Here is a 25855-nt window from a genome sequence, read left to right as displayed (position 1 = left end):
AGCGCGAGGACTCCCTCTACAACCGGCTCTGTAACTCAATGAATTTCAATTTGTCCATTTTCTTATTAGACATTTTTCATAGTAAAAAAGTCAAGCTTTCTTCCGAGACTATTTAAAAAAATCGTAGATGCCTAAATTGCGAAAAAAGTTAAATAAACAATTGATTTATTGAAAAAATTGTTTAAACAATTTTTTTGTTATAAATAATAAAATAGGATGAAAGCGTGTAAAAAGCACTTTCCAAAACCCTCATAAAAATTTTAAATCGCGTAATTAGAAAGGAAGTTACAGGCGTTTGAAACTACCCCCGCAGGCATTGGGGTTGAAAATTCAACCCCCCCTCACTTGGGGAGTGTTGGTAATCCTGGTCTATAAGTTTGTGGATTAACTACTGTTGGGTAGGCGAACATATTCCCAGAATTTAGAGGCAATCGAAAAATATGTCTTTTTGAGTTGGGGCAGTTGAGGAATAATGCCCCCAAAGAACTTTGAAGGCTCAAAAAGTTTCAAGGAATTTCAAATTATTTCAAAATATTAAAAATATTTTAGGATAGTTTTAAAGTCTCTAAGGTATTTTCAAGGATTTTGTTGGACGTATGAGGTTTTAGGATATTTAAAAATAATCCAAGAGATTCTACAAAAATCCTAAAGGTTTCAATAGTTTTAAGAGATTTTGAAAGCCTCAATATTACTTAAATCAATTTTTTTAGAATTTGTAGATATCATTTTTATGAAGTTTCGCTGGATTTGATTATATTCTAATAAATTACATGTAATGTATTCAAAACAATTAAGAGATTTCAACGATTTGAAAAATTTAAAGATATTACCAACGATTTCAAAGGTTTCCGAATATTTGAAATATTTTCAAGGCATTTTTAAAAATTCTAAGCAATTTGCAAAAGCTTTCAAAATTCCATCGAATTTCGTGGAGCTTTGAAAATGTCAACAAAATTTAAAAGACTTTAGAGGATTTGAAATACTTTAAAGTGTTTTAAAAAATTCCGAAGAATTTTAAGGTCAAGATATTTTTGAGAAATTCGAAGGAATTAAATAAAAATCTTAAAGATTTGGAATATTTCAGTGGAATTTGACAAGTTCCGAGAATTTTTTTAATTTATGCTAGTAATTTTTATGAGATTTAAAAGGTATGCAAATAGTTCAGGGTATTTTAAACTTACAAGGAACTTTTAAAAAATTGAAAAAGTTTCAAGAAATTTCAAAAGATTTCAGAGAATTAGAAATATTTTCATGCAGATATGCAAAATGTCTTGGAATTTCAGCAAATATGAAACGATTTCCTAGGAACTATAAAGTTTTTAGTTACTTAAAAAATTTTTTAAATGTGTTATTATATTTTGGAGGATTTAAAAGAGTTTAGGTAATTTTGAAAGATCTCCAGGTATTTGAATCAGTTATTAAAGATTTCGGAAAATGTCATCAGATTTAATTAAACTGCAATTTATTTATATTGAATTTGGATTCAGTCAGATTTCTTATTAAATTATTCTGAATTCTTTTTTTGAATTTATTTGAATTTCTTTATTTATTTAAATTCTACTAACTTTACTAAATTCGACTTCATTCAATAGATTTTTTTCTTCAGTTTTTGTTTAATTCATCCTGAAGTCTTTCAAACTAAGCTTAAGTCTTTAGGCATTTTATCAAACTCTTTGGAAGTCCATTTAATTATTATAAACCCATTTCAAACTTTCTAAATGCAATCAATTTTTTCATATGTATGAGATATTTCCAATTCACTTGATTTCTATTCTTTATTTTCGGTCAGGGCAGTGAATTTACGGTAAACCTAGAGAATAAAGAAAAATAGGGGCAGGGATGGCAGTGCCGAAGGGGAATTAGTCCGATAAAGTGGAGAAAGTAGGAGAGAGGTAGCGAAAGGGGTAAAGAGATAGTACCAACGTTAGGGTGAGTGAAGAAGGGAAAGTGAATAGAGGATAAGTAAAAGAAAAGTGAAAGGAGGTCAAGTAGAGTATAAGTAAGGGGGCGAAAATAAGTGTGGGGCCATGAGGGAAGGAAAAAGCTAGTAGGTAAATGAGGAAGAGTGGGGAAGAGGAATTGGAGATAGTTAAGGTAACTGCGTAATATTAGTCAGTGTTGGGTAAGTAGAAGAAGTTAGATAATATGATAGTGAATGTAAGGGCAAATGCAGGGAAGAGGAAAAACCGTAGAGACGGCGTAGGGAGAAAGTGTATTGTTGGGAAGTGAAGAAAGGGGAAATAGATAAGGTAGGTGATGTGAAAGGGTGGTCGGAGGTAGTATGATAATTACTAAGGGTTAGGAAAGTAGGGGCAGTCATAGAAAATTAAAAGATAGAAAAGAAGAAAAAGTGTGTCTATGGGAAGTAGGATAAGTGAGGGTGTAGGAGTAAGAAAATTTCGGGGCAGTAGTAGAAGCGAGGCTCTAAAAGAAGGGTCAGTAGGGTCGGGGAATTGTGAAGGGTGAACGTACGGATAATGAGTAGAAATGTAACATAGAGGAAAGTGAGTAAACGTTTCGGGAATAAAGTATTGCAGTTAGTACGTCTGCAAAGTATGACAAGTAAGGGGGTGGAAGTATAGCAGGGGCGGAGAAGTAAGGCGGTAGTAGGAAGTGAGAGTAAGTAGAAAAAAGGGAACTTAGGTAAGAGAAAGTAGGAAAAGGATGGTCAATTGAAAAGTGAGTATATAGGGAAGTTAAATGAATGAGAAGAGTCATATGATGGGAAGTATGAAAATCAAGGGTAGGGGTGGTCGTGAAATCAGGAGATAGGGTTAGAGAAAATGGAAGAAAGAGGGAGGCTGAAGTAAGATAATTACGTAAAGGGGGTGGGGTTAGTAGCGAAGTGAGGGTGAGTAGGAGGGGCGGTGAGAAAAGGAGGAGATAATAAGGAACAGCAAAGACAATTAGGGTTTATAAAAGTAAGGGAAAGTATAAAATGATGCAGGGTAAAGTAGTTTAAGTGGGGGAACTAGAATAAGCTAGAAGGTGGGAAGGAAGGGAAGTAAGGGGGAGTCAGGAAAGGAATAGTAGGGGATGGTAGAAAAAATAGGAAAAGTGAGAGGAAAGGAGTTATGAGCGGGGACAAAAAGTAGGCGAAAGGAGGAATTTTGCTCTCTAAATAAATGTTCAGGGAAAATGAAGAGTGAGTTAAGAGAAAATGTGGATAAAGTCACGGAATACAAAAATTTGGTTGTGCGACCATTCTGGATACATCGTGAGAAAAATTTAACTATCAACTATTATTTTGTATGTAGTTGCAATAAAAAAAATTTCATTTTGTAAAATTAGAAGAAAATAATTTAGAACTGAGTGCTTAGGTTGAAGGTAATTTTTAGATGAGCCAATAAATGGAACTTACATATAATTTGCACATTCTTCTTGCAGGAAACTCAGAGCCTTATCCAAGATTTGCCTCGAGAATTTCGCAGCTGTTCCCTCGGGTTGATTCCCATCACATCTTTTTCTCGTTTCCATGATGACGCATGTTCGAAAATGGTAATGGGCACTGCAGCAGTAAATTGAGTTCATTAATTCTCACATCCCCGAAGGAAAATTGTCGGGAAATTATCCAAATATTAGAGGATATTGAGAACTCTTAAGAAGTTATAAGGACTTGGAATAAGAAAGTTTGCCTCACCAGCAGAGATTAGGTTTCACTACTTCGCTCCTCGATACTTCGTTAACGAGGGTTGAATACTGATTACCACAATGCTCTGATTCGATCACTGTTGCTTTTATGCAAGAAGCGTATTGCAAGTATTCTGTCAAAGTTATAATTATCTTCGTTAGCTATTATTAACACAATTTTCAATTCTAGATATATATTTTGTATTATTTAATGATAATTCACTTGAAGCTGCTAAAGTAATACGATTCAATTAATATTTATAGACTGATTTAATTACAAATTAGCAGAAAGGGCAAAGGGAAAGCATGTGCAAATTCCACCCACCCGTATTAAACCTTTATTGGCATCTATGTGAATAAAAAATTTGTGGTAAAAAATGTCAATCTATTTTGTTCAAAATTCACGTTATTTACTATTGAAAATTAATTTTTCTAATTGATAATTTAGGTATTCTATTTTTTATTACAAATTTCCTCTGTTGTCAAAAAAATCATGTATTTTATCACTTTTTTTAAAATTATCTTCTGTATTAAAAATTTGTTTTTAAAATTTATCATTTAAGCACATAATTTATTTCTTTAACTGAGAATTTAAATATTCTATTTTGTTTGCAAAATACATTATTTTCAAAAACAAAATTCAATCGTTTTCTTTAGAAATACATCCGTTTCCTTAAAACTTAAACTATTTCTTTGAAAATTTTGTTTGATTGAATTAAAAATTTATTTATTTAGCACATATTTACCAATTCTATTTTTATTAAAAAATTATTTTTCTGGTCAAAAATTTTGTCTTGGTAATTTTTTCATTAAAAATGATCTTTCAGGGCCTAAAAGTCCACTGTTTTCTCTAGAAAATTAACGTTCCGATTAATTATTTGAATTTTCAGGTCGAAAACTCAACTTTTTTGTAGAGAAATCGTATTTTTTACTTGAAACTTAAACAATTTAATTGACATTTTTTTCTCTTTTGAGGGAAAAAACTTTTTGATTGGAAATTAAACTCTCCATAAGAATTAATATTTTTCGTTTGAGAATTCAACTGGTCTTTATTTCAAATACAATTTTTTTAATAATATATCAATTATAAATGTTTTTGCTGTGAATTTTTTTCATTGAAGTATTTTTTCATAGAAATTATTTTTATTTGTTAAAATACCAATTATATACAAAGAATTTTAATGAGGACACATATTTTTAATTGAAAATTCAACTACTTGGTTGGAAGTTAAACTCCTTGGTTAATCGTTTATATTTTTATTAAGGTTTCTTGATTTTAGTTGAAAATGTATTTCTTTCCCTGAAAATTTAACTTAAATTAGACACAAATTTAATCTTTTTAGTTGAAAATCCGTCTCCTTGGTTGAAAATTTAAATGTTGCATTACAAATTTATCGAATTTGGTTAAAATTTGTCTTCTATTTCTGGGTAAAAAATTATTTCTTTGCTTAAAAATTCTACTATTTCCTTGAAATTTAACTTTTTGAAAATTATACTGTTTGGCAGAAAATTAGTCTTTTTGATTTAAAAACTAAACGATTTATTTGAACTTTTTTTCTTCTTTGACTGAAAACTCTTTATTGATTGAAAATTCAGCTCTCTCATTGATCATTTGTATCTTTGGCAAAAAATTCATCTTGTGGGTTTAAAATTCAACTATTTAATTAAAAAATAAGTATTTGTTTAAAGATTCATCATTTTAGTTGAAAATTCATTTCTTTAACTGCAAATTTAATTATTCCAAGTTTTGTGGGAAATTGATCTTTTTTTATAGAAATTTAAGCTTTTCTGTTGAAAATAAAGTTGCTTGTTTTAAAATGTAGCTTTCTGGTTAAAAATTGATTTTATTGGGTTCAAGATTCAATTTTTTATTATAAATTTACTTTTCCATTTTTGGTTGACAATTCATTTCTTTGGTTTGAAAGTTCAAAAATCTGGATGAAATTTTTTTCTTCTGTGACTGAAAATTTTTTCTTGGTTGAGAATTCAACTCCAAAAGTTAGTCTTTATTATGTTTAACACTCATCTTTTTTGAGCAGAAAATTTTTGTTCTTTGGTTCACTTCAACTGTTTTTGTTTGAAAATTAAATCTGTCTTTTGGAAATATCAACTATGAAACCTTTATTCGAGAATTCCTTTTTTATCGAAGATTTAACGCTGATTAAAAACTTTACCATTTTTTCGAAGACTGTTTTTTTTTTGGTTTAGTATTAATTGTTTTAACTATGAATATAAGTATTTCAAAATCACTTTCAAAAATTTTAAAAACAAATACAAAATCATTCTGCTACCCTAAGGTCGACCTCTCTGATTTATTTGAAATGGAATTGGTCATGATGTAAATAAAGTAGTGTCTCAAAAACCAGGAAGCGACCGGGAATTTTGTTCATCGGAAAAAAACCGTTAAAAATTTGAAATTTTACTCTGAGAAATAATTTTCGTAAAGAAATATAATATTTATATTTCGAAATAAGCAATTTCCGTAAATAATTAGAGTTTTTACTTTAGAACAGGGATTTAGTTAACTAATATAATTGTTTACTCTGGAACAGACAATTTTTGCAAAGACTTTGAAATTCATTATGTTTTCAGAAAATGAACTATGAAAGTTGGAAATTTGACACTTTCGAAGTTAGCTAAGCTCTTAAAAATAATAATTAAAATAGTCACGTTAACTCTGCAAAGATAGCCGCGATAGCATGAGAGAAAGGCTGTTTTGTCCGTTTCTTAACCATTTTTTACTCTCAACTTGCACTCGCTCCGTACTTTAGGAAAGTGATTAAAAAAATCTAATTATGCTAAATTAAATTTTTTAAATTACACAAAAGCATAATAAAATAGTTACAGGTTTTCAAATTATAATAAAAAGGTGAAAGCTTGTCCAAAACGAAAATCGGTCGGTCATGCGGTGGTCGAGCATGGGAAGGGATGGCTCGACTCCAGCTCGACCTACCGATTTTCGTTTTATGCAAGCTTCTACATTTTTTATGATATTCCAAAAACCAGTAAATATTTTATTAAGCTCTAGGTCTCATTTTAAAAGGAATATTTCAGGCCTTAATTTGGTGAAATTTTAATTTTTTCACGTTTACTTACTCAAAGTATGCAGAAAGTGTAAGTTGAGAATATAAAAGTTATCAAAAAACAAAATCAGTCAGTCTTTCTCGCATGTTAAATCGGCTTCTATTTAACCTGTAGTATATTTTGTCATTTAAGAACATTTTTATGGAGTGTAATTTGAACCGCCTTTTCTCAGTTTGTCAGTTGGGAGATATGGCGTAGCGTAAATTTAAGCCAACGAATTATTGTTTGTTCTGCGTTTGTTATACTTTTGCTAATAATACTTGCCGGTTTGATATGCAGAATTCGAGCACATCTGATGAATAGATTCTATTGAAACTTCTACAGCAGAATTGAATTGCTCTCGCATATCCTTTGAAAAGCATTTCTCTGTATACCTGCTGATACAATCCACAAAATTCGACCACATTCTGTAATTTTCAAAACATTTTAACCAACCATAAATATATTGTTCAATCAGAATAGAGAACGAGTTAAACTAAATTTAATCTACAAATTGAGGATTATCTAGGTGTACCATTAACTCCCAAATTATTTAAACTAAAGCTTGACTGAAAAAGATGACAAAAAAGGCTCATCGATTTTTGCAACAAATTAAAAAAAAAAAGAAAATTAATCTCCAAGCATGAAAAAATTGCTGCAAACATAAATGTTTAATTGCTTAATTCAAAAAATGACTAAATAAAAATAATCCTTGAGGAAACCTTCAACCTCTGGTCCACCCTACCAGTTTCCCTAAACTATAATTGTAAAAATTATAAATTAGTTTGATGACCAAATAAGAGACGCGTAAAAAAGAAAATTGTTCGAAAAAAGTTTTAAAAATTTGTAGGAAACACTCAGAGGCAAAATTTAAAACAAAATAAAAACAAGCACGAAAGTTTGGAATTTCAAGGGGCATAAGTGTCCTCCCACCTCCTTTAAGCCAATATTTTATAGATAATAAAAAAAGTTGCAATTAAATCGTCGTATTAAAAAAAAAGAACAAACTTCAACTACAAAAAGTTGCATTGTTAACCAAACGGTCGAATCTTGAACCCAAAATGCGGCATTTTTTAGAAGACAATTTCATTTTCAACGAAGAACTGTTCTAACAAAAAGACGATTTTTCAATCAAAAAAGACGAATTTTCAAGAAAGCAGTATACTTTTCTAGCATAAAAAATAGCTCTTCAATAAAAAATTTAAACTTTTAACATAATAAATAAATTTGCAACAAATAATTTGAATTTGGAACAACATAGTTAAACTACCGACCTACAAAGATGTCTTTGCAATCAAATAGTAAAATTAAAAACAAAATTATCGATTAAAAAAATAGTTAAACTTTCAAAAAAGAGAGGACTGATATTCAACAAAATAGATAAATTTTAACTAAAAAGTTGGATTTTTGAACAAGAAGTAATAATTTTCTAGCCAAAAAGGCTCATTTTTAGAAGAAATTTTAATTTTAAATCCAAAAAGAGGAATTTTATATTCAAACGGATCAATGTTCCACAAAACAGGTAAATTTCGAACAAAATAATTAAGTTTTCAATACAATAGTCTAGTTTCCACTAAACGATTACATTCTCAACAAAATAGTTAAATTTTCAACTAAAATCATAAATATTTTTTTTTCAAATATCAGCAAAGCTGTGCAACGTTCACCTAACCAGTTGGATATGCTATTAAAAAGGTTATTCTTTTAACAAAATTATTAAAATGTTAATTAAAGAGATGAATTTGCAAAGAAAAGAGTAATGTTTGATATCTCAAACAAAAAATTTATTCATTTTAAATAAAAAACAGTTAAATTTAACCTAAAAAAGGGAACTTTGTCTTCTAGGCTTTTTTAAGTTAACTGGTTTTTAATGAAAATTAAGTAATTTTTCGTAGAAATATTAGCTATTGCACTTTTCGTTGAAAATTAATTTTCCTTTATTTTATCGAAAAATTTTGATTTGGGTTAAAAATTCGTTTATTTTTATTTCAAAATTTATTCTTTTGAATGAAAATTAAACTACTCTATTTTTTGTTAAAAATTTACCTCCTTAAGATAAAGATTATTTTTCGAAATTGAAATGGAAAAAAAAACCAGATCTTAATTTTTAATTTTTTTTTTGGCTTGAAGATTCAACTAATTGGTTAAAAGCACTTTTTTAACTTAAAAATTCGTAATTCCTTGTAAGCATTTATTTATTACGTTTATATTTTTAATAATTTGATAGAAGTTCGTTTTTTCAGTTTAAAAATAATTTTTTTAATTGGGCGTGTAACTTTCATTTTCGCTTCAAAAATTATTTTTCAAATAAAAAATTCATTTATTTAGTTGTGAAATCCTCTTCGTTTGAATTGAAAATTTAATCGTTTGGTTAGAAAGATCATATTAATCGGATCAATTTTTATTTTTTATGTAAAAAATTATTATTATTTTTTTTGTTCGTTTGTTGAAAACTTCATTTTTTGCAGAAAATTCTTTTTTCAACTTAAAAATTTAATATTTTGGATGAGATTTTCTTGCTTAATGACTGGAAAACCTTTTTTGGAGGAAAATTTAACTATTATTTTGAAATTTCCTCTTTTTGGTTTGAAAGTTAGTCTGCTTTCTTTGAGGATTCAACTAATTTGTTAAAAATCGTATTTTTGTATTTAATTCGACTGTTTTGGATTCTAAAAAATATAGTTTCTAGCGTAAATAACGCATACTACACTTTTCTTTGAGAATTCAGTTTCTCGGATCCAAAATTCATCACTTTATTAAAAAATTGAATAATTCTTGTTTAAAAAGTAGTTTAAAATGATTTCAAAATCATAGTAAAATAGCTACTGGTTTTCGAATTAAAATTAAAAATGTGGAAGTGTGTGTTTTGAAAAACAATAATTTTTTCATTATAATATTGGTCTTAATTTGAAAAGGAAATTTCAGTCTTTAGTTTAGGAAAATTTTCATTGTTTCCATAAAGTATTGTAAAGCATGTACAAGTAGTGTTTTTCACATCTAAAAATATTTTAATAGAGTATAATATGTTTAAACTTTGAACCTCATTTTTTCAGTTTGTAGGTTGCGGGATATGGCTGGGTATGTAAAAATAACTTTAAACCGACGAATTCAAGATATCCTAAAAATACATTTAGACTTTTTTAAATCTAATTTTGAAAAGTCCTTGATCGAACCTTTATCTCTTTTTTATGAACCTTTTGAAGAAAATTGCTGAACTATTAAAAATACGACCATTTCTGTGAATTCTATCCTAAGTTTGCTATTCTCTCAGATCAAGATTCTTGCAACTTCCTCAGTTTAATATTTACTACGTGAAAGGTGGGTCGTAATATTCTTGCATATTCACAGTACGTGCTTGCATTTTCCACATTATATGAGACAGCTGGATATAAAGTTTAAAAAAAGAAAAATAGCAAGGTCCACGTTTGCGACGTACTTAAATGTTTTATTTTTAGACTTTGTTTTCTTGCGAGATAAAAAGAGGAATTATATTTCCTTGAAAACGTGGAAGATTTGAGTAATGAAATCTTGTTATGTCGAGAGAATTCCAGCTTATTCTTATCTAGAATAAAATTACAATTCTTCACACCCTACTAAACTTTGTTACCTACTTGAATCGTATTATTCTCAATGGAAAACTTTGTTGTGTTATGATAGATTTATGTAATTGATAATTATAAACTTTACATTATTTGCTCTGTTCCTCTCTTTCAGCCTTTTTAATAAATTTCTCTTTTCCCCTGTTTTCAAAAAACTTTTCCTTTTTCCCGTTCTTCGTATTTTTCGCCTTAATTTTAACTGAACTAATAAAAATCAATAACAAAAATCAAACTGTTTTTGGTTGAAAGTTAATTTAATCTTTTTTGTTAAAATTTTCAACTTCTTTGTTTGAAATCCAATTTCTTGATTGAAAAATTAAAATTTTTTTCTTGGTTGAAAATTTCTTTTTTACTACAAATTTTAATATTTTGATTTTGGTGAAAATGTACCAAATTTAGTTAAAACCTAATACTTAATTGAAATTTAAACTTCTTTCTTGAAAATTCATACATTTTGTGAAGTAATGTTTCTAGGGTTTCGTAATCCTGAGCAGAAACCCTTATAATTTCCGTCGGGAGACCATCCATCCGGCATACTCTTTTGCGAGAAAAAACGAGATTCGAGGTGATATGTGACCCGTGACGAGACTGGAGACAAGATTCCAGACGAAATTTAAGACGAAATTCAAGTCAATATTCGAGATTTAAGACAATACTCCAGCCAAGATTCAAGACTCAACACTAGATTCATGACTAGACGAGACTTGAAGCTCGACACAAAATATGACTTGTGACAAGAGTCAAAAAGATATTCGAGACAATATTCAAGACTCAAGATGAAATTTAATATTCAATACAAAATTTGAGACGAGGCTTGAGGCTCCACACAAAAAGGCTCGAGAAGAGATTTTAAATGCGACCACTCAAGACTCGAGAGAAGATGATATGCACGATTGTAATAATTTGGCCATAAATGGAATTATTCTGTTGGTATATATTTTTATTTAAATTTAGAGATGATTGAAACAAGGCTCGACACCAAATATGACCTGTGACAAGACTCAACACGAGATTTAAAATTAAATACGAGACTCGAGACGATATTCCAGACTTGATAGTGAGATTAAAGCCATACTACGAAATCCGAGCCTTTTTTGATTAAAACTTCTTTTCTTAGTTTGTTTTTTTGTTTAAAATATTTGAGACTCGAGGCGGGTTTCAACATTCAATACGAGATTCGAGACGAAAGTCAAAACTCAAGGCGAGATTCAAGAAATAATACGAGACTCGAGAAGTTCATCGAGACTTACGGCGATATTCGAGACGCAACACGTTGCAATACGAGACTAAAGACAAGATTCAAGATTCATTTTGAAATTAAGTTTTTGGTACAAAAAATTCTATTTATATTTTGAAAATTCCATATTTTTATAGGGTATGCGAATTTTTTGCTTGAATATTAAACAATTTGGTCAAAATTGTTTTCCTCTCTTGATTAAAAAACCTTTCTGATTTGGAAATTTACCTTTTTGGTTTCAAGATTCATCTTCTTTTGTTTTATTCTACTATTTGGTTAAAATGCAATCCTTCTTGGTTGAAAATGAACTTTTTTGATAAAAATCCATCGTTCTGGGTTTAAAAGTTCTTTAAAAATTCTAGTGCTATGTTAAAAATTCGTCCGTTCAGATTAAAATCACATCTTTTCTGGTATAAAAATTCTTGGTGAAAAATTTGAATTTCTTGAAAATTCGACTAATTGTGTGCGTTTTTTTTAAATTATCATTAAAGGTTTGATATTTAACTGTTGTCTCAAACATATTAAAGTCTTAAGCTTGACAACTCAACTTCTTCAAAATTTAATTACAATTAAAATGGATTTTGGTTAAAATTTCCATTTGTTTAAAAATCCAAATATTTAGTTGAAATGCGCACTTTTTTTGGTTAAAGTTAAATTTTCTTTGTTTTAAAATTTTATAATTTTACCAAGAAGTCATATTTTTTGGTACAAAATTGAACTGTTTTGTTTTATATTCGTATTTTTGGAAAAAAATCGTTCTTTCGATTGAAATTCCAACTATTTAATTGAAAGTACGTCTTTTGTTGGTTCAAAACTTTTTATTTGAAAATTCGACTGATTGGTTATAAGTTCAACTATTTGGTTGTAAATGGAACTATTTTGTTGTAATTTATTTTTTAATTTGATTATTTGATTTAAGATTCATCTTTCTATATTAAAATATCAGATATTCAGATAAAATTCAAATATTTTGTTTAAAATGTAATTGTAATATTTAGTTTATTTCCCTATTAATCCCCTATTTTCGTCAAAAATCCACACTACTTCCCCTGTTAAAATTTTTGTCTACAATCTCTGTAATAACATTTCGGCTTCCTGTATACATTTAAAAAAAATCAATTGTTTGTAATTGATTTCTTTTTCTCAATGGACTTGAACTTTATGATATTGATAACCTACTGTGTAAAGTGGATACGCCTAGATCGAAACACTTAAACCTTGACATAGAACATAATTAATTTAACACCTTTATTTTGATTATAAATCTATTTAGAATAATATTTTTTAGAAAATGATTTCTTTTCTGATTTGAAAAGTGCAATCTAATTAGTTCAATTTCACTTTCTCTTTTGCAAGATTCTATAAGTCGTAAAAAACGAAACTCAGCTAGACCTGAGCCGGAGAATGTCAATCATTATTTGTAGTTTCTGAAACTTTCACGAAAGCGAGTGGAATAGAATTTTCTATTCTGCTTATAGTCTCTAAAGCATAGGAATCAATCTCCTTGACGTGGGCTCTTAAATAATAAATAATAATGCATTTCGTAACTGAATTACCTGCAGACATTATCTATGTCCTTCATGTTGTCTGGAAAAATAAGCTGGGGATCCTTAAGTAGAGGATCTGCTAAAGCTATGCATTTTTGATGTTCGTTTTTCGAACAATTTTCGCCATTCAAAGCCGTCAATTGATGAACTGATTGAAAAACATTATAAAAAAATATTATTAATTAAAAAAGATTATTTAACTTTTACTGGTATTCGAAAATTTATTTCTTTAAAATGTAATCTATTTTTTGCTTTGAAAACTCTTAAAATATCTAAGTTCTCAGTTGTTTTCAATTTTTATGACAAAAAACCATAATTTTTTATATTTGTTCTACTAACTTTCCTCTGTCTATTTATATTTTCTCAGAAACATATAGACTTAATACATTACTTATCACGAAAGGCTCTTTTTACTATATATTAAATTTCATTAATAGTTATAAACAAATTAATAGATAAAAATAACATTTGATGCATTTCTAATGATTTAATGCTTAATTTAAACTGATTTCGTTGTTGCTTTTTGTTAAAGAAACAACTAATCATGACAAATAACTAAGCGAAAACAATTTTCATTGTTATAAATAATTGTTATAGACAAATTCGCTTTTATAATATTTTGAAGATAGAAGCTTCTCATGTTCTACGGCACCTTTCCATTGCATATCAATAATAATAGTTTCACATAAAATATTTAAAAAAAAAACAATAATTGTTATTTTTATTAACAATATTTCATGATCAAATTAATTTAATTTTATCGTTCTTAAAAAAAGAAAATTCTTCTTTCTACAAAGTCACTCCCTTTCTTTTCAAAAAATATTAGCATATAAAATATTATTATTCAACAAAAATTCTCCATTTTTTCTCTAGGGTTAACAGTTAAACTATAATTTTACAAATTCGTTTGATTTCTTTTGGTACCAAACGGGTCGTTTTTAGTCAAAATTTCAAATATTTGATTGAAATTTGAACTAATTGGGTGAATATTCATTTCTTTTTAATTCGTTTTTTTGATTGAAAATCGAAATATTTTGTAGAAAAATTATCTTCATTGGAAAATGTTATCTTTCATTAACCGAAAAATTAGCCTGGCCATTTTTTTAAATAATATTTTTGCGTTGGAAATTCAGCTCCTTAGTTTAAACACCTAGTTGAAAATTAGATTCTTTTGTCGAAAATAATTTTTTAATAACAAATTTAACTGCTCAATTGTGGGTTGAAAATAACATTTTGTTGACAATGCGTTTTTAAAAAAATTAATTTGCTTAACTGAAAATTTAGGTATTTAATTTTTGAAAATTTGTCTTCATATTTTGAAAGTTTAACTGTTTTATAGAACATTCGTCTTTTTGGCTTAAAAATTCAATAATTTAATTAAAATTTTTATACTTTTACGACTAACAAATATTTTTTGGTTGAAAACTCAACTCTTTTGTTACAAATTATTTTTTTAGTTGAAGTTTCATCATATTAACTACAAATTCATCTTATTGGTTGAAAATAAAAATATTATTTTAGAATAAGGTTTTTTTAATGTCCCGTTTTCATTGAAAATTTCAACTTCTTGTTTGAAATTTGAACTTAATTGTTGACAATGTTTTTTTTAAATCGTCGATAAAGTTTTATTTTAAATTATAATGAATGATTATAAAATTATTATAAAAAATAATCTTTTAAACAATAATTAAATTATACAATTTTAGATTAAAAATTCAACCACTTTGTTAAAAGTTAAACTACTTTGTTAAAAATTTGGGTTTTTTCTTGAAAATTAATTTTCCTAACTGAACATTTAGTTATTTCATTTTTAGTTGAAAATTAAGAATGTACAGCCTGAAAATTTAACAATTTCTTAGAAGATCATGTATTTTCGTTTAAAGTCACTTTTTTTTGTTTAAAATTTTATTACTTCGATGAAAACTTTAAACATTCGTTAAAAATCTATTCTTCTTGTTTAAAAATATCACACTGCTTTTACAAATTGATATTTAGTTAAAGATTCATTACATTAGTTGAAAATTTATCTCTATGTTTAAAAATTTGATTTTACTGCTTTAAAATTTATCTTTTTTAGTTAAAATTTTTAATTAGTTGAAAAGTCATCTTTTTGTTAAAAATTGAACCATTTGTGGATAATACTTTTTTTGATAGAAACTTAATCTTCCTTGTTAAAAATTGTGTTTTTTTTTTGTTTTTGAAAATTCATCTTTTTGGGCATTTAAATTCAACCAACGATTTGACTATCCAATTTTCGTTTTCAAATTTATCTTTTTAAATTGAAAGTGTAGCTACTTAGTTGAACTACCTTCTTTGAAATTATTTTTTTAATAAATTACATTTTGTAACTAAAAAATTAAACTAATTAATTTTTAGTTGAAAATTCTACCACTTTGTTGAAAGATGAAATCCTTTGATAAAAACGAATTTTTTTATTAAAAATTAATTTTTTTAAGTGACAATTTAACTTTTCGTTTGAAAGTTTTTATATGCTACAGAATGGGAAAAAAGGAAATTTGTTTATAACAATGGCTCATCAAAATTGTTTATAACAATTGTTTATGAAAATTGTTTTATAGCAATTGTTTCTGATTTGTTATAACAATTGTTTATGTGGATTGTTTATAACAATTATTTATAAAAATGTTTGTGGAAATTGTTTATAACAATGAACTTGTCGAATTATAATCTCTTGTCTTCAGTTATTATCCTTGAGATGTCAGGAAATAATTTTGTTGCAAATAAAAAGTTTCAATGTTTATAAATGCGAAATAATTTAATTTATTCATAAGAAATATCTATAATAATGACTTTTGTTCGGTTTTAGGTCTCTATCATGATTACTTATTGGTTTTACGTAAGATAACTGCCAAATTGTTTTAAATCATTCATTTACACCTAAAAGAAAAGTAAGTGTAAGTTTTATATAATAATTTGTTTATAACTATTAAACCAATAAGTTATTTAGGCTCTAATAAACAAGTTTCATGGGGATTATATAAACGTATCCTGTGTTTTTTGGAGAAAATATCAATAAGCAGAGAAAAGCTGTTATTAAATAATAAAAATATTTTTTAACTAAAATAATATATATATATATATATTTTTTTTTTTTTTTTTTTTAATTAGCCTTCTGAAATTCATAGTTCTCTTTTTCTTCGAGTTTATCTCCTAATCTATAAATCATAAAATATTTCCCTAAATAGTAACATCAAATGTGCTCCACTAAAAATAATTTATTCGAAGATTATGATCTGTCTTAAATTTTATCTCACGCAACTCACCTAAATACAATGCTCCAAACACTAAAATCCATGACGTCATTTTCTAACGAGTCGGATAATTGAGGTCAATCGATTTTGTCGAAATGTTGTAAAATTTTATTTCAGTGAATAGAGATCCTTTATTGAATTATCCTCCAGATTTCATACTCAAATCGGCGATAACTATAAGAGAAAGTAAATAAAAAATTATTATTTTTATCTTTTGCAGCAAATATCTAAGAAAATAATTATAAAAAATATTTTAATAAAATATTTATTTGAATTATTTTATTTACCGGGATTGTTTTATTGACCTAGACTAGAAACAGAACACGCACGCCATGCGCGTGATTATTTTTTTTCTTTGAGACACGCAATTTTTAAATTAAAATATAACAGTATTATTCACAGCATTTTTTATTTCATAGTATCTAAGCTTGGTCATTATCCTTCCTACACATTTTCACAAAGGACTTTCAAAATTGAACGTCAATCCGCCGACAAATTAAATTTACTAATTGTGAATTCTCTTCAGTTAAAGCTCCTTTAACTTTAACGAACGCATGCTTAGCACGTGTCTTGTGAGAATAAACTGTCAAACGCAAAATTTAAATCTCATTTAGGCAAATGATTTTTTCATTAAAAATTTTATTGCACCTTGTGTCTTTTTATCAAAAGGTTTATTTTTAATTGCATTTTTCTCGATTAATACAAAAGCTACGAGTTTTATCAAAATATAATTCATAACGAACATTGCGCTCTATTTTTGGTAAAAAAATTTTAACTTAATTTTTTACAATTAGAACAAAAATTACACATCCTACTAAAAAAAATATGCATTAAAATTTGTTAAAACTTTCTTAAGTAAACAATGTTTGTCAATTCATTTTTTTCCGTATAGCTTGACCGATAAATATAATTTTATATTTTTAATAAAAATTTTAACGAATAAAAACTAAAACCTATTTACGATAAGATTGTAAAACGAAAGGAATTTTTTTAAATAATTCATCAAAATTGATATTTTAAGTTTAGATTTAATATATAATATTTGTTGAGTAAGTTGTTCGAAACCGTAAGTCTCATTTTTGAAATCAATTTATTTTTGTATAAAATAACAAATTCCCGATTAAAAATGCTAAAATACCTTATTATCATTTAAATAGTGTAAATATTATGTTTAATCTAATGATTTTTTATTAACAACAATACTTTTAGACGAAAATCACTAAAATAAAATAAAGGAACATTTTTTTTAAGATATTGCATGTCTTCAGTTTGATCTAATTTTTTGTTTAAAATAACCAATATAGGTAAAAAAAGTCAACATAACATAAAAATTTTTCAAAATTATAAATCTTCTTAGAAATCTATATCGCTTTCCGATGAAAACTGCGAACACAACCTAAAACTGTTACAACAATGTTAATCTATTTTGAAATCCAATATTTTTTTATTTAAAGTGCCAGATTCCGCTTTGATACGTTAACAAAATTTGTAATTTTTAATATAATGACTGAATAATATGCTGAAAAGTAATTATAATTTTTCCATTTACCTAAAAAATTTTATTTTACCCGATATTTAAAATTGTAAATCTCCTTTCAAACATTTTTTCTATTTCAAATAACCAAAATGGATGAAAAATGTCAACATAACCTAAAATTGTGCCAAAATGACCAATCTCTTTGAAATCTATACCTATTTCCGATAAAAAACGCAAGTCTAAACTAAAATTGTTTAAAAAAACTGTAAATTTCTTTTAAACCCAATACATTTTTATTAAGTCTCAATTTTCGATGTATGGCCGAAAACAATGCCAATAATTTTGTATTTAATGACTAGAGGACATTCTAAGGAATAATGATCATTTGAAGAAATAAAATAATAATCTTAAAAATCTTATGATTTTTCAAATTAAAAATTCATATCTTCGAGGAAAAGCACTAACATAACAAAAAATTGATCAAAATTGTATATATTCTTGAAAATTTAATATTTTTTCTTTGAAGTTGCCTATTTTTAGTGAAAAACGGTGATATAACCTTAAATTGTTTAACAGTTTTTAATCTCCTCGAAAATCGAATGATTTTTTAAATAAAAATAATTACTTTCGATGTATAACACCAAAATAACCTAGAAAAACAGGAACACATATAGTATTTAAAAATTGTTAAAATATTCTGAATCTTGTCCAAGTTATGGTGATTTTTATCTAGAAATACCACCAATATTTGATGAAAAATACTTTCATGAAATAAATACATACTGTTCCATCTTTTTTTAAATAACCGATATAGGTGTAAAATATCATCATCAGCTTAAATTTTTCAAAAATTGTAAATCTTTATGAAATGGATACTGTTGCCGATGAATAATGCGAGCATGAGCTACAACTGTACCAAAAAAATTATTTTCTTCGAACTACAGATTTCTGGCTTAAAACTTCAATATAACCGAAAATTCCACAAAATCTGTAAATCTTTTTTGAAATTTATTTTTTTCAGCAATAATACATTTTTCCGACGAAAAAAAATAACATCATAATCTAAGAATGGTTCAAAAATTCTACATTATATACAAGTTATTATGATTTTTATTCATTACACTTTTTAGTGTGAGACGCTAAGTTAACCTAAAATGTTCAAAAATTATAAATCTTTCAATTTTTGATTATAAATACCAATGAGTTCAAAAAGACGCTAAGATAGCTTCAATTCAAAATACGTTGAAGAATTTAGGTATCCCAGATAAAAATTTCAACAAAAGAACTATCAAACAAATTGTACAATTTTCAACCAAAAAAGATTAACTCTCATCAAAAGTTTTAATAGTTGATATTTTAACCAAAACGATTCAATTTTTAATGAAAAATCAGTTGTATTCAACTAAAAAAGTTGAATTTTCAACCACAGAATGAAAATGTCAAACAAATTATAATTTAAAGGGAAAAGGCATTTTGACAAATTTTGACATTTTGTCAAATAACTACTTAAATTCTAAGCTTATATGTTTATTTGTTTTTAAGGTCCTATAAATATAATTGTCCTAGGAATCGTAAGAAAATTAAAAAAGATTTTGAAGATTTCAGATCTCTCAAAGAAGTATCTAGAACATTTCTAAGGATTTTATTTTATTTTATTTTATGTACACGATTTTACCAAAATTTTGAATGGTTCAAAATCTACTTTTTTTAATATTGAGAATTATTTCTAAATATTACGTCATTTTTCTATCTTTTTGAAATTTCTAAACATTCAAAATATGTTTTGAAGTGATTCCTATTATTCCCAAAAAGTTTGAAAAATATTTCAGGGTTTTAAAACAAAATCGTCTTCAAACTTTAAAGATGGTATTTTAAGTATTTTTGTAATCTTTTAAAACGATTAAAAATATTTTAGATAATCCCTAAATATTAATTTTGCTACACAAAAAATCATAAAAATTTGTTTTCAGGCATATTAGGAAAACTTTTTTTTATCCTGAAACCTTTACAAATCCTTTAAAATCTTTAAAATCTTATTCTGTAATTTTCAAAATCTAAATATTGCCTTAAATGTGTTGAAATATTTTTTTAGATTGAATTATTTTTCAAATACTTTGAGAAATTCTGAATATCTTTTTGAAAAACTGTCAAAATGTTTTAAAACATGTTTAAATAACATCTTTAAATTAATTTTGTTATAAATCTTCTGAAATTTTTTAGTAATCATGAGAAAAGTTGTTAATCCTTTAAAAACTTTTTAATTGTTAAAGAACTCCTAAATTTTTATTCGAAATCTTGAAAAATCTACGTTTTAAATTTAGGTATCAAAATAAAAAATCAAATTACATTTTTTTCAGGAATTTTAAGGAAATTTCCTTATTATCTTAAAAGTTTCTAAATTCTTGAAAAGCTTTTTATCAAAATTCATTGTAAAATATCGATTAAAAGGTTAAATAGCAAAAGATCCTTGTTGTATATTAGTTATTATAGGTACCAAACAAAATTTTCAATTTAATATAAAAAATAAAGTATCGATTTTTTAATTTAGTGAAAAAAAAGGTTCAAAATTAAAAGATTACATTTTTTATATTTGTATGTTTCTTTAAAAAAATTATTTTTTAATTGTAGGATAAGTAAGTAGAAAAATTTTCATTTTTTCTCAAATTTTGTTATCATGCAAAATTTAAAAAAAATGTCTTCAAAATTTGCTACATTCTTTTCCGAAATTCAAAAAGATAATTTTTAACATTTTAAAATCCTTACAAATTTTTTTTAAAAATTACTTTTTTAGAATAAAAGGCCTTTGAATTTTTCCTAGAAATCTTAAGAAAATTTTTTTGTTTCCTGAAATCTTTCGAACTTTTTGAAAAGATTAAAGAAGATTAAGAAGAGAAATTATTTTGTAATCCGTTCAAAAATTCGATATATCTCTTTAAAGATACTGGAATTTTTTCTAAACTTTTGTAATCTTTTTCAATAAAAAAATGGTTGCTTTGAAATATTCTACAACATTTCTTTTAGTTTTGATATGTACATTAAAAAAATGTTTACATTTCCTTGAAATCTTTCAAACTTTAAAAAAATGTTCGAAAGTTTCAAAAATCTACATTTTACAAAATTCAAAATCTTTACAAGTTTAAAGTTATTTTTCAATCATTTCAAAATCTCTAAATATGTGCTGCTCGAATGTTTAATAAAATTGTGCAATCTAGAAAGATTGCAAAAAAATTATTTTATTCATTTTTTAATACTCCTTTGTAGAATTCACTTAAAAAACTAAAAAATTATTTAACATTTCTCCATGAATCCTAATCAAATTCTATTGTTCTCTTAATTCTCTTAATTCTTAAAATTTGAACCAAGAAAAGCAAGAGAAATATTTTATCTCATGAAATTTTCGACCCATTTTATAATTTTTATGTACTAATTTATTTTCTAAGAATACTTGTTAAGTTTGTAACAGATTAAGAATTGCTTAAACGTTTTTTAAATATATCTATTATTTATTTTTATTTTCCAAAATATAAAAATATTCTTAGGTACTAATCTGTCTTCTAAAAATACTATTAAATTTTTAACAACTTAAGATTGTTGAAAAATATAAATATTTTATTTTACTGATTAATGACTTGTTTTGCACAAAATCAGTCAAATTCATTAAATTCTTTAAACGCTCTTAATTTTTTTAAAGATTTAGAAACTATAGTTAATTTCTGTCAAAATAGTTACATTTTCTACAAAATTTTTGAATATTTAAACCAAAAACAAGGAATTGCTATAAAATAGTTCAATTTTCGACTTAAAAATATCATTTTTACACCAAGATGATAATAGATGATATTCCAGCCAAAAATATTGTAATTAGAAATTAATAATAGATGAATTCAATCAAAAAAGATGAATTTTCTTAAAGAAATAGTTGAATCCTAAAAAAAAAAAAAACATATCGGTTTTCAACCTAAAATTGGTATTTTTGATTAAGAAAAAAAAAATTTCAACTGAAGAAGATTATTTTTCTAATAATAACGGCGAATTGTTAGCAAAGAAGAAAATTTTCAACATGATAGTTATATTTTTAACCAGAGAAACATATTTTGCACTAAAAAGATGAATTTCAAAAAAAAGTTTATCATTAAAATCAAAAGATGATTTTGAACCAAGATATTTATTTTCTGAAAATGGAAAAAATTAAATCTTCTAACAAGAAGATGTGTCTTATACAATAGAAAATAATTTTTGTTTTAAATTTGTTCAATGAAATAGTTAAATTTTGAATCCAAAAATATAAATTTCTACAAAATGGTTGAATTTAAACCCAAAAATATGTTTTTCTAATAAACAAGTTTATTTTCAACCTAATAATTTAACTGTATTCCAAATTGTTAAATTCTGAACCAAAAATGATTAATTTTAAAACTAACAGTTGTATTTTAAATCAAAAAGGACAAATTTTGAACCAAGCAAGATTAATTTCCTACCAGAAATGACGAATTTTCATGATAGATAACAAATTTTCATGAAAATAGTTACAATTTCAACCAAACAGATGAAGTTTCAAATAAGACGATGAATTTAAATAAAAAATAAACTTTCAGGGAAAAAATCTATCATTTATCTTAAATGATCTTTTACGCTGAAAAATTAATTTTATAAATGTGGAAAAGTTAAATCTCCAATCAGAGATGAATTTTCAACAAACAAAAAAAATGCATTCTTCAAAAAATTTGTTCAACAAAATAGTGAAATTTTAATTTCAAATATATGGCATTTCTACAGAACTCTTAAATTTGAATCCAAAAATTTAATTTTTCAACAGAAAAAGTTCATTTTTAAGTTAATAATTTAGTTTTGTAGCAAATTCTTGATTGTTGAAGAAAACGCAGATTAATTTTCAAACTAACAGTTGCATTTGGAATCCAAAAGATAAATTTAGAAATGAAGAAGATTAATTTTGTCCCAAAATTACGAATTTTGAACAAAGGAAACTAACTTTGAAAAAAATAGTTAGATTTTCAACCAAAAGGATACTTTTTTATATAAGACGAGATAGTATCAACAAAAGAAATTTTTTAAATTCATTATACAATTTAAAAGATGATTTTTGAGCCAGTACATATCGAGATAAATTCCGAACCAAAAATATAATAATAGACTTAACAACCAGAAATAATTGGATTTTCTTATTGGGATGTACTAATTCAGCTTTAATTTAGGCGAACAAACGAATTAAAATTATTTACAGAAATTTATTTCCTATTACCGATTTCGTACAAAGGGAATGAATAATTCATACTAATTAAATATGTGGAAAAATTAAGAAAAAAACGGATTTTGTCCTCTCTACCGGTAAAAAACACATCAAATTAATCAAATAAATTAAATTTTTTAAACAATATAAATTTGTTTAAACCTTAAAATATTTGAATCTTTTAAAAATGGCAAAAACTAAAATAACTAAAGAAATAAAGTTGTTGAAGCCATTAAGTTTATATGAACACTAATTAATATTAGACAACTAATTAGAACATGAAAATATTAAAATATGCCGAAAATTTGGTCAGATGAAATGTGTCTCCTGGTTTTTTACTGTAACTATATAATTGAATAAACAAGAATTATTTAAATAATTGTACAATTATTTAAACAAATTATTTTATTGCTATCATTAATTAAAGAACTCATAAAATCTAGAACATGCAATCATTTTGCGAGTAACTTAAAAAGATGTTTAAATAAATGCAGATAAAAAATGTTTGAAAATTGTATTAAAAAATTCTTGATTAAGCAAAAACTTAAAAAGCCTTCTTGAAAATAAATTTTTGTTTTGTTGATTCCATTCATCAGTATTTTTTCTGTTTACACTATAAATTTTGTGTCCGTTTACTGCGCAACGACCAGGAAAAACTAATTTCAGTTTTAAACTGTGTAATTAAACTAGAATGGAATTTAAATTGAAATTGAGGAAAGAGAACAAAGAAAAGTTTTCAGTTTGCACATAGGACCAGAAATTTCGTCAACAATCTAGGATGCGGATATGACTGGTCCTATCTAACAACGCAGAATTGTTCATCCGGGATTTCCACGCTTACATACTACAATAAGAGCTACACCTGAGTGCACCTGCGTACTCAGTGAACCGAAGTAATGTTGCGTGAATACTCTCCTCTCCTGTCTCATTTTTGTTTCTTTTTCCCCCTTTTTATTCATATATATTCATATACTATAGTCGGGGTCAAAATTTCCTCTGGCTATTATCCCTCCCTTTTATTTCGTGTCTCTCGAGTGAGCAATAATCACAGCTTTACAAACACAGTTTTATTTCATTTTTAGGTAGAATAATTTCAACAAATTTATTTTTTACATTCTCATCAGAGAAGGTATTAGATTTTTGTAAAATTTCACCCCTCCCCCTCTATCTTTTGTCAAAAGGTCCACGTTTTGAGACACCCAAAATCCGAAATAACAGGTTTTTACGAATGTGTCTGTCTGTATATTTGTCTGTTTCCACAATAACTTTTGAAACAATTAAACTATTCGATTGGCCTTGAGTATACTCTTTTAGTGTTCTAAACTAAAGGTCAAGTTCGTTAGCTAGCCATTTTAGATAAGAATTCAAAAAGTGGGCACATTTTAAATATTTTCGAAATCACTTTTTTTCAAAATTCAAAAATTCTCTCTGTGGTTGTTTATATTATTTGAAAAGTCAAACAATTTATCCAAGTGATTTTTTTCATAAAACTAGAAATTACCAGGGTTATAGCATTTACAAAATTCCAAAAAACAAACGAAAATTAACATTTTAGGCCAAATAACGCACGATATGAAAAAAAAAACATAAAAAAGAAAAATGTTACTTTTTGAGTGCCCTACAATATTGAAATAAATTTTTTTTAATTTTTCTGAAAAATCAAAATTTTGACAGCATACAAAATAATGAAAAATGCAAAAAATACATTCTTTGGCAAAACTATGCAAAATATGGTAGAAGATGATTAGGCAGAAATTATGCATTTGAAAACGATTTACAAATTTGTTTTGAATTACTTTTTGATAGGATGCGAAGTTTTGACTTTAATCATGAAGAACATCATTAACAGTAAAAAAAATCTACCTGCTGCGTGGGCAAATTCTCATCACAACTTTTGCCTTTGAATTTATTTTTCATCTCGTGTGTGTGATTTCAAACATTTTAATTTGATTATGTTTTTAATGCTCTTTTTTACGATTAAAACCAAAAACAGAACTATCAAAAAATTATTTATAACAAATTAATAATTTTTACATTCTCATCTGAGAAGGTGTTAGATTTATGTAAAATTTGACCCTCCCCCCAGTCTTTGTCAAAATGTCCACGTTTTGAGACCCGCTGAATTCGAAAAACAAGTTTTCACGGATTTTTCTGTCTTTATGTTTGTCTGTATTTATATATGTCTTTCTGTGAGCACGATTACTATTGAAAAAATTAATCTATTAAATTTGCCTGTGGTACACACTTTTAGTGTCCTAAGATAAATGCCAAGTTCGTTAGTTAGCCATTTTAGGTAAAAATTTTAAAATTGAACGCATTTTGAAAATTTTTCAGACCACATTTTTTCATGATTTAAAAATTCTCTGTTCACTTGTTCATATTACTTGAAAGGGACAATTTTAATTTTTGATAGCCCTACAAGATTAGCATAACAACTTTTTAATTTTTTTCGAGAAATTGAAATTTTCTAGTATTGACTGCACAAAAAATAATAAAAAAAACAACAATTGCATTTTGCGGTCAAACTATGCAAGATTGAAATAAAAGATAATAAAAGCATTGTACGCCCAAAAAGTATATACAAATTTTTTATTAATCACTTTCTTATAGGATACGTCGTTTTCGCTTTAATTATAAAAAAACTTAAAAATACCAAAAGTAATTTTTTCGACACAAAACAGAAGCGAAGAAAAAATAAATAGATAACATTTTTTCACCGACAGTAGAGTAAATAAATTTTATTAATGTTTTTTTTTTACATTCTCATCAGAAAAGGTATTAG

General features: G+C 26.1%; 1 protein-coding gene across 3 annotated transcripts in view; it reads right to left on the bottom strand.

Moving 5' to 3' along the window:
• Positions 1 to 25855, bottom strand: part of LOC117177436 — a 65368-nt gene that overhangs the window by 16124 nt on the left and 23389 nt on the right. For all 3 annotated transcript variants that reach the window (XM_033368117.1, XM_033368118.1, XM_033368119.1), the window contains exons 2-6: positions 16361 to 16522; positions 13086 to 13224; positions 6979 to 7121; positions 3641 to 3764; positions 3362 to 3508 (exon numbers count right to left, since the gene is read on the bottom strand). In XM_033368117.1, the coding sequence (XP_033224008.1) occupies positions 3362 to 3508; positions 3641 to 3764; positions 6979 to 7121; positions 13086 to 13224; positions 16361 to 16400 (593 nt within the window). In that variant the 5' untranslated portion in view covers positions 16401 to 16522. The remainder of the gene's footprint in view (positions 1 to 3361; positions 3509 to 3640; positions 3765 to 6978; positions 7122 to 13085; positions 13225 to 16360; positions 16523 to 25855) is intronic.

Source organism: Belonocnema kinseyi, chromosome 7 (genome assembly GCF_010883055.1).
Source record: "Belonocnema kinseyi isolate 2016_QV_RU_SX_M_011 chromosome 7, B_treatae_v1, whole genome shotgun sequence".
NCBI lineage: Eukaryota > Metazoa > Arthropoda > Insecta > Hymenoptera > Cynipidae > Belonocnema > Belonocnema kinseyi.
Note: the sequence above shows the minus strand (reverse complement) of the source record. Positions and strands in the feature narration are given on the sequence as shown.